The sequence below is a fragment of the Danio rerio genome, chromosome 14 (assembly GCF_052040795.2).
Source record: "Danio rerio strain M-AB ecotype USA chromosome 14, GRCz13ab, whole genome shotgun sequence".
Classification (NCBI taxonomy): Eukaryota; Metazoa; Chordata; class Actinopteri; order Cypriniformes; family Danionidae; genus Danio; species Danio rerio.
In genome coordinates, this window is record NC_141034.1 from 28,502,380 (window position 1) to 28,519,610 (window position 17,231).

A 17,231-nucleotide genomic window follows, 5' to 3' on the forward strand; every position below is an offset into this window, starting at 1 on the left:
AAATTGAGTTATTGACATATTTTTATTAAATGACAACTTATTTACATTATGGGATGATTTTTTATAAGTTGTTTACATTTTAAGACTTTTTATTTAAAAAACAAATGTTACACACACACACACACACACACACACACACACACACACACACACACACACACACACACACACACACACACACACACACACACACACACACACACACACACACACACACACACACTGTACTGTTTGCTGTATGGAATGCAAAAACTTTGAAGCTCAATATCTCAAGGTCATTCAGAACACAGATAGAACCTTGTAATTCCAAGGTGACGATTTGTGTCCCCAAGGGATTATATGGTACAGAATATTTAAAAATGCAATTTAAAAAATCCTTAAAGCCTGAGATGATTAATACATTTCCACAATAAGAAACAATGATAAGTGCTCCAAAATAAATTAAATTTAAAGTAATTACTCTAATTCCATGCAAGTAGCTGAATTGCCATGTCCCAGGTCATGTATGCTCATGTTCAGTTACAAATATAACTTTAAAAAATCTAATAAATACTAGACTTTTCATTGAATTTATGTTGTCATTTATATTTTCACACCAATTTTTTCAACACATTTCTAGAAATAATAGATTCATTAACCCATTTCTAATAACTGATTTATTTTATCCTTGCCATGATGACAGTAAATAATATGTGACTAGATATTTTTCAAGACACTTCTATACAGCTTAAAGTGACATTTAAAGGCTTAACTAGGTTAATTAGGTTAACTAGGCAGGTTAGGGTAATTATAGGCAAGATATTGTATAACAATGGGTTGTTCTGTAGACTATTGAAAAAAATAGCTTAAAGGGGCTAATAATTTTGACATTGAAAATGTTTTTTAAAAAAATGCTCACATTCCTCAAAACATAAATATATTTATCTCTAATTAAAAAAAATAATTGTGTAAAAATTGTGTTTACAGTAACTCATTCTTAATGTAAAACATTTTTAAAAATCAAATATTAAAACCTAACTTATTTTAGCATGATGTCCAGATCAGAAAAAGAAATTATTGAGATTGCCATGGTTTGCTTGCAATTACATTAAAACCATATTAACTTATTTAACTAAAAATTAAAAAAAAGTTTTTTTTAAACGAATAACTTATATGTATTCATAACGATAATAAAATGTATATTATTTGGTGTATAAATTTTGATTTAAGTCCATCTTGAAAAAAGATACTGTATTAAAATTGTATTAAAATCGCCAATAGGTGGCAGAAAGTCCATGTCATAATGAGCAATTCATTCAATTATTCAAGCGATCCCTTAAAACGGCCGATTCATTCAGAAACCAAGCAAAGTTGAATTGAATTGAATGATCCATTTGTAAATTTTTATATGAATTCATTAAACATTAGATTTTTTAAACTTTGTCTTATTGTATTGTTTATTTTGCAAAATCACCCGCTGGTCTCCTGTAAATATCCATACAGCAACTACTCGATACTGTAATTGATACAAAAATAATCAAGACTCACTCAACGATTTACTTAAATGTTTATTGCTGTGCTCGAAGATTACACTCCTTGGACTTAAGTTGTGTTTGGTGGGTCAGTCCAAACACAAAGAATCAAACATTTCTAATATTTATTATTTAAATAGTAAAACGACAACTCTGTGATACAATAGGCTTCACTAATAAATCCTCAACAAGCTAGACTAGGCAAGATGCTCTATACACAAGAGCCTATATTCTGTGTGCTTATACATACAATCTGATGTACAAGAAGAGACGAGAAACATTCCATTTACCAAAAAGAAAACGAAAACACAGTCATACCAAAACAAGAAAACAATAGCTTGCAAAACCTGCACACCTCAAAGAGGAGGCACATGTAGTTCAGAATGTGCTGATAAGAGGGCCGATGTTAAATAATAATAAAAAAAGCTTCATTTTAAACACAGGCCCCAAAGTTCATGTGCTCTTCGTATGGTGGTACATGTCCACCGAGGAATAAAGTATGTGTGTAAATAATATAAAGTAAATGCATGATATGATTTAAATGGTTTATATTATGTAGTTGTCTCTTTCATTTCACCATGAAGTACCAAATTCCAAAGCAAATAAACTATACTTATAAACTTTATACTAACGTATAAAATAAACGAAAGTTCCTCCGGCACTTTTGGGCAGATCAATGAGAAACATTTTTATTTTTTGAAATAAGTGAAAAACACTTTGCCTCCTTTTACCAGCCTGAATGTTGGCAAAGAATATTATAAATTCTTTGTAGACATTATATACACCTCCTCGATATTTCAGTTCTTTTGTACTGTGAGAACTCTAAGATCTACTTTGACACCTGTGGATAGAAGATCACAGTAGTTTCAAACCAGACAGTATCCAAAATATAAGTGTCAAGACCCTTTATATGCCACGACACAACGACCAAGAACTGATGCTTCAGAAAACATTACACATTGTAGGAATGTAATGATCGCTTCTTACATTCTCTGCCATAACTGCACATTTGGCTCATAAGAAACATTTGTGTAAGACTATACATTATTCCACATTAATATAACTTCATAAAATAGACCGGTGTGCTTTATAAGCTTGTCTGGGTATATGCTTTGTCATGCTTTTAAAAAATTGGTCCTCTGGTCATCCACAGTTCACTGGTAGTGTCATCCCACAATGCTTTTAGCCTTGTGCATAATGTAGAACATTTAGGCTTCAAACGTCCTAAAAAAATGACAAGAAACAAACATTGTTAAGGTGTTGCACTGTCAGAAAATCCTAAAAAGAGTACAAAAATTCTGTCATTCTTTACTTAACCTTCACTTCTTGAATCCCTATTTAAGTTTCTTTCTTCTGTTGAGCACCAAAGATATTTAGAAAAATGCTGGTAGCTGGCACCTATTGACTTTCATAGTATTTTTTTCCTTCTATGGAAGTCAATCCCAGCCAGAGTTTTTCAAAATATCTTCTTTTGTAAGAAACTCAAAATTGTTTAAAACTACATGAGGGAGAGTAAATGATCATGTTATTTTCAGTTTTGAGTGAACTAAACCTTGAAAAATGCAGAAAATATTTTTGTCTGTTTTGTCTTTTGCAGAGTAGGGTTGGATTGATAGATGATTTTTTTTACAAAGCAAGTTTGTCGACACTATTATAACGACACAGATCACTGCCTATTCATGCCAGAGTCCTGTGAAAAAAGTGATTGACAGGTGGTAATTTGTGTGTACCTTATTTTTATTTATTTATGGTTTAGCTATGGGTAAACCAAAGACCATGCGGGCCAGGTAGTTGAAACAGTAGGCTATAAAAATTTATTTGTTATGAATTAATTAGTTATTCATAAATAATTAATTTACCATTGCCTACGACAACGATTCCATCGCAATGTTTCACATTAATGTACGATGCCAAATTGGTTGACATCGCCCAACGATAATGCAGAGATGTCCAAAGTAAAGCTCCCGGGCCCAAGTTGGCCCACGCCCACTGTAACATTTGATTTGACCCACCATCCCATCTAAAAAGAGAGGGAGGAGTTTGATGGTGATGTGGTTGGGGCGATACCCTCGAAAGAGATCGTTATTTCATCCCTTGTTATTGTAATCCTTTGTTTCTTTGTTTTATTGGTGAGCTACAAAAAAGTCCACTGAAATTAAACGTTTCAATTAAATGTTGTAAATGAATCAGACTTTAAAATGTAAATACTGTCACTTAACAAAAAGTGATGGACAAGAGATGAGCAAATGAAGGCAAAGGTATGTGCAAGTTGACTAGTGTTTTCAGCAGAACTCAATTGTGGTACAGTTCATTCTAAAATATTTAAAAGGATACTGCATTAGTAAATATGATTAAAAGCAACATTTTCTAGTTATTTTTAAATTTTACAAAATAAATTAGGAAATAACAAATGTCAAATTTAATATTATACGATGTGATATATTCAGTTTGGTAAATATTGTGCTCAGATCCCTCAATAAAGTTTTTTTTTTTTTGGCCTTTTATAAGAAAAAGTTTAGGCACCCCTGGTCTTATGCCTACGCCATGTGGTGTGGACTTTAATTTTTAATAAGTCTCTTTGTATTGTTTCTCTCTCTCTCTCTATTCCTGTGTAGCTATGTTTCGAATGGATGTGGTCATGTATAACAACATCTATGAAATTCTTCTCGCTAAATACATCGCACAACTTTTTAAAACTCCATCTTATAAGGAATCAATAAGGATTGTTTTTTACTGTTGCACAACTGGCTTTTTTCTTGCATACCATTTTCTGTATTGGTAATGCGATTTGTATTAGTAATGTAATACATGTAAAGTAATTCTATAGTCTACTATACTATACTATACTATACTATACTTTACTATACTATACTATAGTTAACTATTTATGTATAGATTACCACTCCAGTATGTAAGTTATGGATATGGCTGCATGCCCAGTGTTACTTTCATATTTAAGTTTTTTATTTATGTACTAGGTCCTGCTAGAAATTTTATGTCTACACATGTAGCGGAACGACAATAGCTCAACTTGACTTGATTATCAGTTAATTAGTAATAGGTTCAGCTGTGCTGCACATAATGTTATAAGGACCACCCAGAAAACCTTTTGTGTCATCGTAGTTTTACTTTTCACAAATTTATCTGATCTTTGCCTGGATAAAAATACAGCTCTCATTTGTGATTTAGATTTAAGAAGCCTTTGAAACCCTGCAAATTTATGCTGTGTTTACTTTTTTGTGACTCTAAGCGGAGTACAGGATGAGACACCATTTTGTGTCATGTTTGTTTGTTCTTTCTATTTTGTTTAAAGAGAAAGTTCACCCATGACTGAAAAATCTGTTGTCATTTACCTCCACTTTTCATTTGTTTAACAGTTTCTTCCTTCTGCTGAACAGAAAACATGTACACACTCACTTCTATAGTGTTTGGCAATGGTTAAATGTTTTCATCTTTATTCAAATTATCTTTTGTGTTTGAAACCACGAGTGTAATTAACTAGTGATTTTTGTGTGTGCGTGTGTGTGTGTGTGTGTGTGTGTGTAAACACTTCCTTTAAGAAACCAAGGTAAGTTTGCTTGTAGTTTATTTTCTTTGATTTATACTAAAGCTTATTTGGTCAAGTGTGTCCCTGAAGAGATTCCCAAAAAGGCAATACAATTACTTTTATTGGCATCTCTCTGGTTCGATGCATTATTTTTTTTTACAGATCATCTCCCTTTCTGTTATGGCTTACCCCTAAAGGTTTTAAGGTCTTTTCATCCTTATTGAGAAATACATGTACTGGTGAAAATGAAGATGTCTTGGTGGATGTTTGAAACGGTTACTTTACAATCAAACATTTACATGCAGTCCTGTACTGTATAGATCTCCATTCTTATTTTGGTTGTCAAATACTCAAGCATGCCTAAAGACACAAATTCATCATTTTCACTCAATCATGATTTTGTAGTTTACACAGAGACAATACAAACTTTGAAACTCTTTTAGAAATGGCATCGTTTTTTTTGGAATAAAAATAAAAATATAATTTTCCATTTTAGCAGAAAGGTTATTGTGTAAACAGTTTCTCTGTCAGCACGAGTCAGTGCTTTAAACCAAATAGAAATATACTGCAAAATACATTTGTATTTTGAAATTTATGGATGGTATATATATTTATTTATATATTTTTTACTTTATGTAGTATATTATGTATAACAATTTAACTAATTACACCCAACCCTGCTCAAGATATTGAGTTTTGTACTTCACTCGCATTCCAGTAAAATATCATCACAAGGCGGGCTCTGTGATTACGGTCAATATAGGCTTTATAAAACATCATTCAAAACTGTGGAGAGTTTACACAATAATGTGTATAACCTATATATTAGTATACTGTATAGAAAGCAAAACGTTGTGCCTTCCTAAATGACAGAGCCTCTACATTCACAGAGTAACCACAGGTAAAATATGCATCTCTGCTGTTACAGCTGTCATTTAATATCAATTTAACGTTTTAGTTGGGCAGAAATGGAATGAAAATAAAATTTAATTAAACATCATAAACTGTCATTTGAGGAGTTGCCGTTGCATGCTCCATATAAGCTCTGTTACAGTGCCTAAAGAAAATCATCATATCCTGTGAAAATTACACCCTGCTTTCAAAAGACCTTCGGGATAAAGTTGTAAAAAGGCAGAGGTTAGGAGAAGGCTATAAAAAAACATTTCAAAAGGATGAAAAAGTCATTTGGAACATGATTTCACTTCAGACTGAAGGAAAAATAAAGTAATTATTTCAAAGGGGTATGATGATTATTTATAGGCACTGTATATCTGACAATGTAATAATACAGTAAATAGCCCATAACATGCTCTCACATTTTTTTGCAAATACTAATATTTAAATAAGTGGTTTTAACAACCAGATGCATTTAGGCCTATCCAGTTTAACTCGGAATGTGTCCTAGATGACTTTCTTAAGTGATTTATATCAATCTCAAATGCGTTTCAGAGGGCATTTACACCTGGTCTTTTTGCCATCGGATAGCCATCCGATCAGAAAAACAGCAAGAAGTGACAATGTCTCTGAGTGCAAAAAGTGAAGACTGAAGAGACATTGTTGTGCTCCACTTCACTTCTTTGTACAAAACATCAGCTCATTCCATGAGTCAATATGCCATTACTACGTCATTGCACACATCAGTACTTTCCAGTTTTGGCTTTCAATATGATCGAGTGTTTCTTCCAATACAATACAATTCAAATAGCTTTTGGATGAATTTGGGTGTTTACATGGAGGCTTTTCCATCTGTTTACTAGTTATTTGGTTCCATGTAAATGTAGCCAAAGTTATCTGCACAAACACTTCTCAATCTCGCAAAGGAGAAATGTTTCTAGCACACCATTGTCGTATGAACATATCCCTAGTTTAACTGAATTTACCTTGTCATGTTTTCCAAAAATCTCTGCAATTTAATCTATTAGAAAATGCTTTATCAAACTATAATAACTTATTCTTATTCTAATTGAATCTTTCAGCTGACATTGCTCCTAAATTTACTCTACTTTTTACCCCAAAATAAATAACTTTACTTTTAACTTTAACTTCGCAAATATGCCAAATTATACATGATTAATTTGGGTTTTAAACAGAACTAAATTGTGCTGGGTGGCAGCTTTGTGTACCTAACAGCAATTTAAATCTCTTTACAAGCAGCAAATGTTTAGTTTGATACTATCCTGTTGCTGGACATTACCTGTGTTTGTCCTTCCAGATTTTGAACCACTTGACAAGGTTCCTAGTGCTCTGGAGTCTTGGATGCAGGCAATACTCCTGACCTTTGAAACGCGACACATTTTCCATGGTGACACTATAAACAGATGGGAAAAAATACAGATGAGTGGATGGGTAAACAAAAAAACAAGGTGAGAACATTAGCCATTTAAGGAACACAAACAGTAATCAGTGATATAGAATTTCCTGAATCACCAAGATGCATTTTTATTATTTTATTTGTTAATGAGTATTGTTGTTTTCTACTCTGATATTTGAGTAGTTAAGGTCTAAAGGTTTTGCTGGACCTTCATTTTAAAAAAGGTGAATCGTCAAGACCACAAAAAGCTCAAATGCTCCGCTAAGCACTTGACTGGTAAACAAGTGCAAAACAGAATTCAATAGCATAACTACTTTTTGTCTATTAAGAAGATGTTTACCACATTGCTGGAGTCACTGAAGCAAACTGATCAACATTCCATCGGCCTTTATCTTGATTTTCGCTTTATTATTCACCTGTGCAGCCAAAAGGACATGTTTATTGACTCTAAACTTTCTAAACTTGCAGGAGCTCTTGTAGGACTGGAGAAGCTTCTAGAATGTTAAACTCACACTCAGAATCCAGTGCCATAAACTGCAGTGAAGGAACATTCTCAGCAGCTTTGTTTTTTGAGGTCAGAGCTCACGAATGCAAATCCAGACAAATGAGCTAAATGTCCGGGGATTATTTACCAAAAAACTTTGAATGTGACACGAACTAATGGAAAAATATAAAATTAACCTACCTTTTGGAAAAAAGTATTAGTATTGTATCTATGCAGGCCCGTAGCCAGCCTGGTGAAAGGGGTGCTTCTTTTTTTGTTTCCTAAAATATGGACATTTTTGCAGTTATTAGCCTCATTTTCTATTTAATTATGAGGTTTAAATAAGTTTTAAGTACTATTTTTTTTGCTGGATTAGCTTGTCAGATGGTCATCAACCACATTTTTTAATGTACAAAAAACATTTTCTAAAAATCTAGAAGAAAAAAATATGAGAATAATACTTATTTTATAATAGAAATTTATTACATCATATATTATTGCAATAAAAGGATGCTGTTCAAGCTTTAAAAACTAGCCTATTTTCATTTAATAGACAAACACAAACTGGCCAGCACATTTAACTTTCCTCAGTCATGCTGAAGCAAAAGCCAAAAGAGAGATTCTGCTTGGTCTTAAAGCCTTCTTCGATAGTTACTTTCACAAAATATTATGGCATAGCAGTCAAATTAGGACAAATGAGCTTGTTTATGGGACAAATTCTAGACCTTTGGACGCCGGGTATGTGTATAAACATAATTATATATAATAGAATTAGTGCCAAAATAGATGTTTTTAACAAGATATGGACTACATTTACATTATTTGTTAATAATAGTTTTTAAAATTATTTTTAAAAATCATGTAATTGTAAATTTTTTACTATTTACTAAAAATGAATGATTTTATATAATCAATTATAAATAAACATTTCTTCTAAAAACGTATGATACATTTTTTCTAACATTCAAATAAAAATATAGTTTAGTTTACAAAAAATGACAATTGGTCAGAATAACAAATATTATGTGTTGTTATTCCCAAAAATGTATTTCTTAATTCTTCAGATTAACTTTTTTTTTAAATAATGGTATTGTGTATTTAAAAGAAAAAATATATACAAATAAGATATAAAACATTTTAAACATATCCGAACACATGGCACCATTTTGTTATATAATAAAAAAACTCTAAATTATATATATTGTTAATTGGAGATTACTGTCATAAATTCAGAAAAACTGAGAATTATTTTTAAGTGGATTTTTTTTTATTTGTTTATAAAATCTTAGTTTTTGCTCTAATTTAAGCAATTCTGACTGGTTTTATTTAAAAATCTGTAGTCTGTCCTTAATCCATACATATGTATTTTTTTTAACAAAAGGCATAACTCTTCCTTTTGGGAATTAAAATGAATACTTCAAGGTCATTATAATTGTTGACTCGTTCCCAACTCTGTTGTTAGACTGCAATACCTAGTATAACCAGAAGATGGAACAGTAGTGTATGATAATGCACTGCAATAAAGGCAAGCTTTTCATAAACAGTAAACACGTTGGATCATATAGGTTTCAAGAACAGGATGCATCATCATAACAACAACACTGACCAATTTTAAGCCCGTTTTGTCAATACCACCTTCCACAATCCAAGTGAGCTATTAAATCTTTCTCGTGGAAATTCTTCTACTGGCAGCTGGTTTTACAAGGCATATAGATGATCTCAGGTGGTCATTTATGGTCATTAGCTTGTGCAAGATGGTTTCATTGGCTGATAAGATGGATTTCCAGACAGCTACAGCCTGGGTTAAACTGGTGGGGACTGGATTGAGCTGGATGACCATGCTTGACCACCTTGAGGTCAAATGACCTGGATTTTCTAGCAGGTTCTGAGGTAGACAGCCATAACGGACTGCACTGCTGTTCATAATATATCAAGAAGAGGAAGCTTAAAATCAACAAACATGCTGAAATATAGTCTCTTCTATTAAACGGCTTTTCTTATTAAATTAAGACAGACTAGTCAATTAAAATGGCCCTGTTTATAGACTGTCAATAATTATTGAGTAGTAATTATTGAGTTAAAGCTATAGGCATGATTTCCAGACCCAAATGAGAAAATGAGAGAAAAAAATAAATATATTTTTGCAACTCACAATATCATCTTTTCTTGGCAGTACGGATGTTTAGGCTTGATCTCCAGCTTTTGTACATCTATGTACCGGATCTTCGGCCCTTTTCTTGTGCATCTGCACTTATATGCTATAGGAAATGAATAAAAAGCATGGTTTAGTCTCAAGAAGAATGATGTAAGAAATAGCTGAATCTTACAAAAATAAAGAGTTTTGACATATGAATTATCCCAAACTGAAAAAAGAAAAACAAAAACAAATAAACAAAAAACAAAACAAAACAAAAACAAACAGAAAAAGAAATGAGCAATAATCAGAACAAATAAGTGTGTCTTAGATTACACATTTATTAAAAAACGTTTTTCTATGATAAAATATTGTAAATATGAAATGTCTATGCAATGTATATTTTCATTAATGATCTAAAACGTACAGCAAACAGACATATGCATTGTGTTCCCACAATTATTTAAAAAATGTTTCTTGATTATTACAACGTAGTCTACTTTTATTGGATTCAAATATCTCATTTTGTTCTTAAATATATGCATCTTTCCCTGAGATGTTTTCAGCCAGGCTGATCCATTTCCCCCTACTAGGCTTTACACTTTAGAAAACTGAGGTGACAAACGAGTTTCCAGAAAATCAACAAACAGCACAGCCACACTGGAGTGGCGATTCATTAAAGTGCCATTTGCAGTTTTGAGCCTCTTCCAGCACGCTGGTTTTGAGGCAGGTGAGCTGCTGAAAGACGTGTGACCTACATCTAATCCCTCATCAATCTTCTCGGCTCCATTCAGCATCATCTCTAAACAGCCTCTCAGGACAGAAGCCAACAAGACTCATCCAGCTACACAAAGAGCGACTATCTACTGTCACTGGCCAAGTTTTACAAAATGAACCAGATTGTCTGAGAGAAAGAGAGATGTTTGACAGTTGGACAAGCGTGAGGCTCTGTTTTTCAGCAGGAAAAGTTGATCAAACGGAAGAACAGACGTTTGTTAGGGACTAAAACTAAAACCATCTTCATTAAACCTAAAACTAACAGCAGCTAAACACATTTACCACTACATTTCTTGGGGAATTTAGCGAATAGATAAAAATAACAAACACTCACCCTCTGTGTTGAGCGAATAAATGGCGATAACCAGCAAAAATAAAGCGGCCGTACTACAGCGATTCATCCCCAATAGTTTGTTGACAAACTCCTGTAGCCTCCGGTCTGTTTTGTACCACTCAAATCCAATAATGGAGATCCTCAAACAGTGTCGGTTTGATGATAAACTCTGTTTCTGCCTCTGTGATGTCAGTAGCAGGTTGAATGTGCTCCGCGACACGTCACACGCGCTCTCGGACTCTCCTCAATCTCGAGCGGAGCTTCTATAAACGCGCGCTCGAGCGCCTCATTGATATGCAGAGCCCGCCGACGAATTAACTGTGGCCGCGTCTCCAATCCGAGCGAGTCGCCTTCCTAGACAGCAGATTTAAGTCGCGAGGACGGAGTCGAGGCTGAATAGACAGGCGGCTCTCTATGTTTTGATACACGGGCTACGTCTATAGCCTCAGAAAATCAGATGAAATTGAGTTAAAAAGTTTATATGGAGAGTCTGTGGGTTGTCAAGGGAGATAATTGCATTGGCTTTCTTGGCTTTTGTTGAAGTCTCACTTAATTTGTTCTCCTTGATTCTTGCCCATGAATAAAGGCTCACTTTAGCAGGCTTTCTTTAACTAAACCTTTACAAACTGAAGCTAGGGACATCATCTTTCCTAAAAAAGAGTTTATAACTAAATAGCCCACAAAACATTTAGGCAAATTAGGCATTTTAAATGTCTGTTCAGGCCAGCCAGCCTATTGAAAGGGGTGGTTCTTTTTTCTTTAAAAATGAAGAAGTGTAATTTTTTAGTCAAGTATGAGCTTTAAATATTGCACTTTAGTGATTTTTAAGCAATAAACTTTGGTTGATGAGATTAGCCACACTCTTTGATACCAAACATATTACACCATAACAATACTGTTATACTAAGAAGTATATATATATTTACAAATGTTCATTTAAACAGTCAGTTATTACAGTTTTCTAAATAATGTTATGAGATTAGCATTTTAAATAAAACATAGGAATAAAATAGTAAAATAGGGAAAACCTAGTTGCCTAAAAGGCAAATAACAAACTGGTCAGCTCATTCAACTTTCTTCTTTTAACTTTTCCAGTTGAATAATTAAAAACTAACCTTGTCTTAAAGCCTTCTTCTATCAGTTGTTTTTACAATTCATTAGTGGTCGAACATAGGACAAATGAGCCCATATATGGGCCAAATTAAAAGTTTAAAGTTCTTTAAAGCTTTACTAACATCCCAAAATATCTTAACCCTAACACTAATGCAAATATATTGTATATTGTTTACAATCTGATGTGTTTTCAACAAAGAACAGGCAACTCAAAAGACCCACAGTTAGCAAAGACAAGTTGCTGTTGTGATACCACATTCTGTAAAACAAACAAAATATTAGAATCTTATCTGTAAGATAATAAAAACAATATGCCAGCACTAAAATCAGAATAGCACTACATCAATCTGCAAAACAAAAGAATATTTTAGATGAATAATGGCAAAAATACAAACATTGTGCATAAAGAAAGCAACAATACATAACATTCTTCATCAATATGTGGCTCTTTTTGGATTCTCGGATGCTATAGAAATTAAAAATGTAAAACAGGAAATACGTCGGGGCGATTGTTTTTGTTTACATCCCTCAAAATGGTCTCTAACAAACAGCATGGAAATAAATTGAATCATTTGTAAACTGTAACACTAATAAAATATCTTTCATAAACACATGTGTTGGTTTCTTATAAAGTTTATATGTAATATAATGAATAGCATTTGTAGGTGTTAATACAATAAGAAATTTGTCAATTTTTAAGCCGTTAAAGACAAAATTAATTAATGATGAATTCAAGTCCTATTGTAACAAGGATGTTTAGCATAACTTTATTTTAAAGACAGATCAGGCATATTTTGAAGATGCAAATCTTTTATTTGCATATTAAGACATGCAAAGGGAGTTTGTATTGTATGTGTTAGAAAGGCTCATTCGGGGAGCTACCCAGTTTATTAGCTTATGTTGCTCACTGGCTATTTACTTCCATAGATGATACTATAATTATGGGTCTTCAATCTGTGTCACCTTTTTAAAATTTGTGTGTCACATTGTCAAATAGACCTACCTATTGTTGTGTGCACTGGCTGCGCAGTGTTTGCCGGTAAATGATACCCCTGAGAAGACTGCTTCTGGTTTTCTCCTCATGCATGGATTATTGAAGGGCAAGAGGCAAACCATCTGAGGATCTATGTGTGCGGACGAGAGCCTCGTCCCAGCTGTCATCAGCCTTGCCTCAGTCCATTTCATGACTGTCTGTGGCCGATCCAAAGGTCCTGGAGAACTGAAAAGCATGAAAATCATATGTGAAGCTGCCCTTCATTCTGCTTGACTGGATGTAGAAGAAACGTAATGGTAACAGACAAGATTGATGGCCCTCTTTAACCCAAATCAACTAAAATCACAAAGTGCATTTATGTTGTCAGTCAAACCGAAAACACAGGCAGCTATATCTATTTTATATTGGTAATGTCATAAAGAGATTTCTAAGTAAATATCTATGTGGGTGAACTGAGATTTGCAAAAGCATTTAAAACCAAGTTTTTAAGCTAAATTTATTATTGGTAAATTCACTGAACAATGTGCAAACATATTATGGCAGGCAGCATGTGAAAATCTGGTTCATTTCATAGAAATAAGTTTTTAAAATCAACCTGAAATTCATCTGGAATTAAAGAAATTTTTTAAATAAAATAAACTATTTAATACATTCACAAATATATATATTTTTAAGTTGATGTGAAGGTCAAAAGATGAGATGTCCCATTATGATGTTGCCTCATATACAGTACATAAAAAGCACATGAAATTCAAATATCGAATGATTTGGTTATATTTCAAATTATTAAAAATGTTGTCGGGAAACAAATGATTAAAACTAGTACATAAAAGCATTGGCAACATATAAACATTGAAAATTGCAAGTAATTGTCTTTGATCCTTAAATAGAGCTTTTTAATATGTCAGAAAATGATTCTTGCTCTAAATATGTCTGATGAGCTTTGTTGATACATAAACTATCATTATAGTCAATGACATTTTATGTCATTCTGTAATTCATGCCAAAAGTATGATGGTCATTATTTTTTGCTCAAAAAACAAACATACAATTAAAAAGAACACATTTTAAAGAAAATAAAAGCGGTATCATTTTTTTTTTTGATACTTTAAGACTATATTTTCTTGGACCCATACTGTTAAAGTCAGAATTATTAGCCGCCTTTGATTTTTTTTCTTTTTTTTAATTTTCCCAAATGATGTTTAACAGAGCAAGGACATTTTTACAGTATGTTTGATAATTTTTATTCTTTTGGAGAAAGTCTTATTTGTTTTCTTTTGGCTAAACAAAAAGCAGTTTTTAATAAAAAAACATTTTAAGGTCAAAATTAAAAGCCTCTTTAAGCTATATATTTTTGGATAGTAGCTATATATTTTTGGATAGTTTGGACCATCATTGTACAAAAATTTGCCTAGTTACCCTAACCTGCCCAGATAATCTCATTAACCTATTTAAGCCTTAAATATCACTTTAAGCAATAGAGAAGTGTCTTGAAAAATATCTAGTAAAATATTGTTTACTGTCATCATGGCAAAGAGAAAATAATCAGTTATTAGAAATGAGTTATTAGAACTATTATGTTTAGAAATGTGTTGAAAAAAATCTCTCCGTTCACCAGAAACTAGGGAAAAAATAAACAGGGGGGCGAATAATTCTGATTTCAACTGTATACTGCTTTATCATAACATGTAAACTACATGCTGTAACTAAAATGAGCCATTTCATATTTTAGCAATCCTATTCATTTGGCATTAGTATCCAAATATGTCTGATGCTATATTAAGCAGATCTAACCAATCACAAATAAGCAATAAAACATTGTAGCTGGTTAATATTTCTATATGCAGTAGACTAAACAACAATCAGGTTCTCTAAATAAGGAGGCACCGTGCACACTGAAAGGTTTGCAGTGGTAAATCAGTTGGTGAACTAAAATAAACATCCCCATTTCTCGTGGATTAAATCTGATACTTTAACGCTGTCCAAGCCACCTGCTGAATCTAATGCAAAACACCGTCCACCAATCACTACCTCACCTTCCACCAGGTATGTGAAAGGACCTGACTGACCCTGCAACAATGCAATGCTCATTCCAGGCAGGCATATTGGAGCAATTACTATTGGTATGCTTATAAAACCTGTCTAGACCTAAGGCCATTTTTGGCATATGGTCCTTCTTCCTTCTATTTGAAAAATGTTTGTTTGCAACAGCGATCCGAGAGGGGATTCAGAGGGATTGATGATATTTAACAAAGTTAATAATGAATGCAGCAGTGTCTCGGTTGTCATACAGTTGAAGTCAAAATTATTAGCCCTCCTGGGAATAGTTTTTCTTTTTCAAATATTTCCCAAATGATGTTTAACAGAGCAAAAATTTTATTTTTTATTTTTTACAGTATTTCCTTTCATATTTTTTTTTCTTGAGAAAGTCTTATGTATTTTATTTCAGCTAAAATAAAAGCAGTTTTCATTAAAAAAAAACATTTTAAGGTCAATATTATTAGCCCCCTTAAGAAATGTTTTGTATTGGTTAAAGACCAAACCACTGTTATACCATGATTTGCCTAATTACCCTAACTTAGTTAACCTAAGCTTTTAAAGTGCACTTTAAGCTGAATACTAGTATCGTGGACCATATCTGCTAAAATAATATGTATTGTTGTCATGGCAAAGATAAAATAAATCAGTTATTAGAAATGAGTTATTAAAACTATCATGTTTAGAAATGTGTTGAAAAAAATCTTGTCAGAAATTGTGGAAAAAAATATTGAGGGGGCTAATAGTGTAGGAGGGCTAATAATTCTGACGTCAACTGAAAATAAAGATGCATATACCAGGGGCTCTGGTGGATCCCAAGTCTGTTCTGAAAAGTTGAGGACAGCAAGGAAAAATACAACTAAACATATAATTGTGTAGAACAGCAAAACAAACAGGCTTAACAACTCTTAATCACTTTCTATATTGTATATAATCATCCATTCAAATGCTACAGTGTTTAGGCACGTACTGATCTGTCACTTGATAGAAATAAGACAGATTAGTCAGATTGCATGCCATGCCCTCATCTTAAAAAAACACAACAGCAACAAACAAACAAACAAACAAACAAACAAACATAAAATCCAGAATAGAAAACTGTAAAAAATGCAATGACAAAAGGTTGACAACAATTAGCTTTGTTCATTCATTCATTCATTCATTCATTCATTCATTCATTCATTCATTCATTCATTCATTTTCTTTTCAGATTAGTCCCTTTATTAATCTGCAGTCGCCACAACAGAATGAACCACCAACTTATCCAGCACATGCTTTATGCAGCAGATGCCCTTCTAGCTGCAACCCATCACTGGGAAACATCCATACACACTCATTCACACACATACACTACGGACAAATTTAGCCTACCCAATTCACCTGTACAAGTTTTTGGACTGTGGGGGAAACCTAAGCACAGGGAGGAAACCCACACAAACACAGGGAGAACATGCAAACTCCACACATGAATGCCAACTGACCCAGACGAGGCTCGAACCAGCGACCTTCTTGCTGTGAGGTGTACATGCTACCCACTGTGCCACTGTGACGTCTGCAGTTATAATACGAATACCTTTAATATTTTTTTAAAATATGTGCATATATTTATTCATTTTCTTTTTGGCTGATTCTCTTTATTAATCTGGGGTTGCCACAGTGGAATGAACCGCCAACTTATCCAGCAAGTTTTTATGCAGCAGATGCCCTTCCAGCCACAATCCATCTCTGGGAAACATCCACACACACATTCACACATACACTACGGACAATTTAGCCTAGCCAATTCACCTGTACCACATGCACGGAGGATCCCCGCATGTCGGACATCCCCGCATGTCTTTGGACTGTGGGGGAAACCGGAGCACCCAGAGAAAACCCACGCGAACGCAGGGTTTCACACAGAAACGCCAACTGAGCCGAGAATAGAACCAGTGACCCAGCGACCTTCTTACTGTGAGGCGACAGCACTACCTACCGCGCCACTCATCG

The 17,231-nt window shown here is 33.4% G+C and overlaps 1 protein-coding gene and 1 long non-coding RNA gene across 8 annotated transcripts in view; both read right to left on the reverse strand.

The window, feature by feature from the left end:
* Positions 1 to 1,538: 1,538 nt before the first annotated feature.
* On the reverse strand, positions 1,539 to 11,409 carry cxcl14 (chemokine (C-X-C motif) ligand 14). The gene is given in 4 exon segments (NM_131627.1): positions 1,539 to 2,735; positions 7,253 to 7,366; positions 10,006 to 10,111; positions 11,099 to 11,409. Coding segments are annotated over 4 exon segments (303 nt in total). The 5' UTR covers positions 11,166 to 11,409; the 3' UTR covers positions 1,539 to 2,719.
* Positions 11,410 to 13,214: 1,805 nt separating this feature from the next.
* LOC137490493 (uncharacterized) overlaps positions 13,215 to 17,231 on the reverse strand; it is a 75,297-nt gene continuing 71,280 nt past the window's right edge. For all 7 annotated transcript variants that reach the window (XR_015507459.1, XR_015507460.1, XR_015507463.1 and 4 more), the window contains one exon: positions 13,215 to 13,430. This is a non-coding gene — a long non-coding RNA (uncharacterized LOC137490493). The remainder of the gene's footprint in view (positions 13,431 to 17,231) is intronic.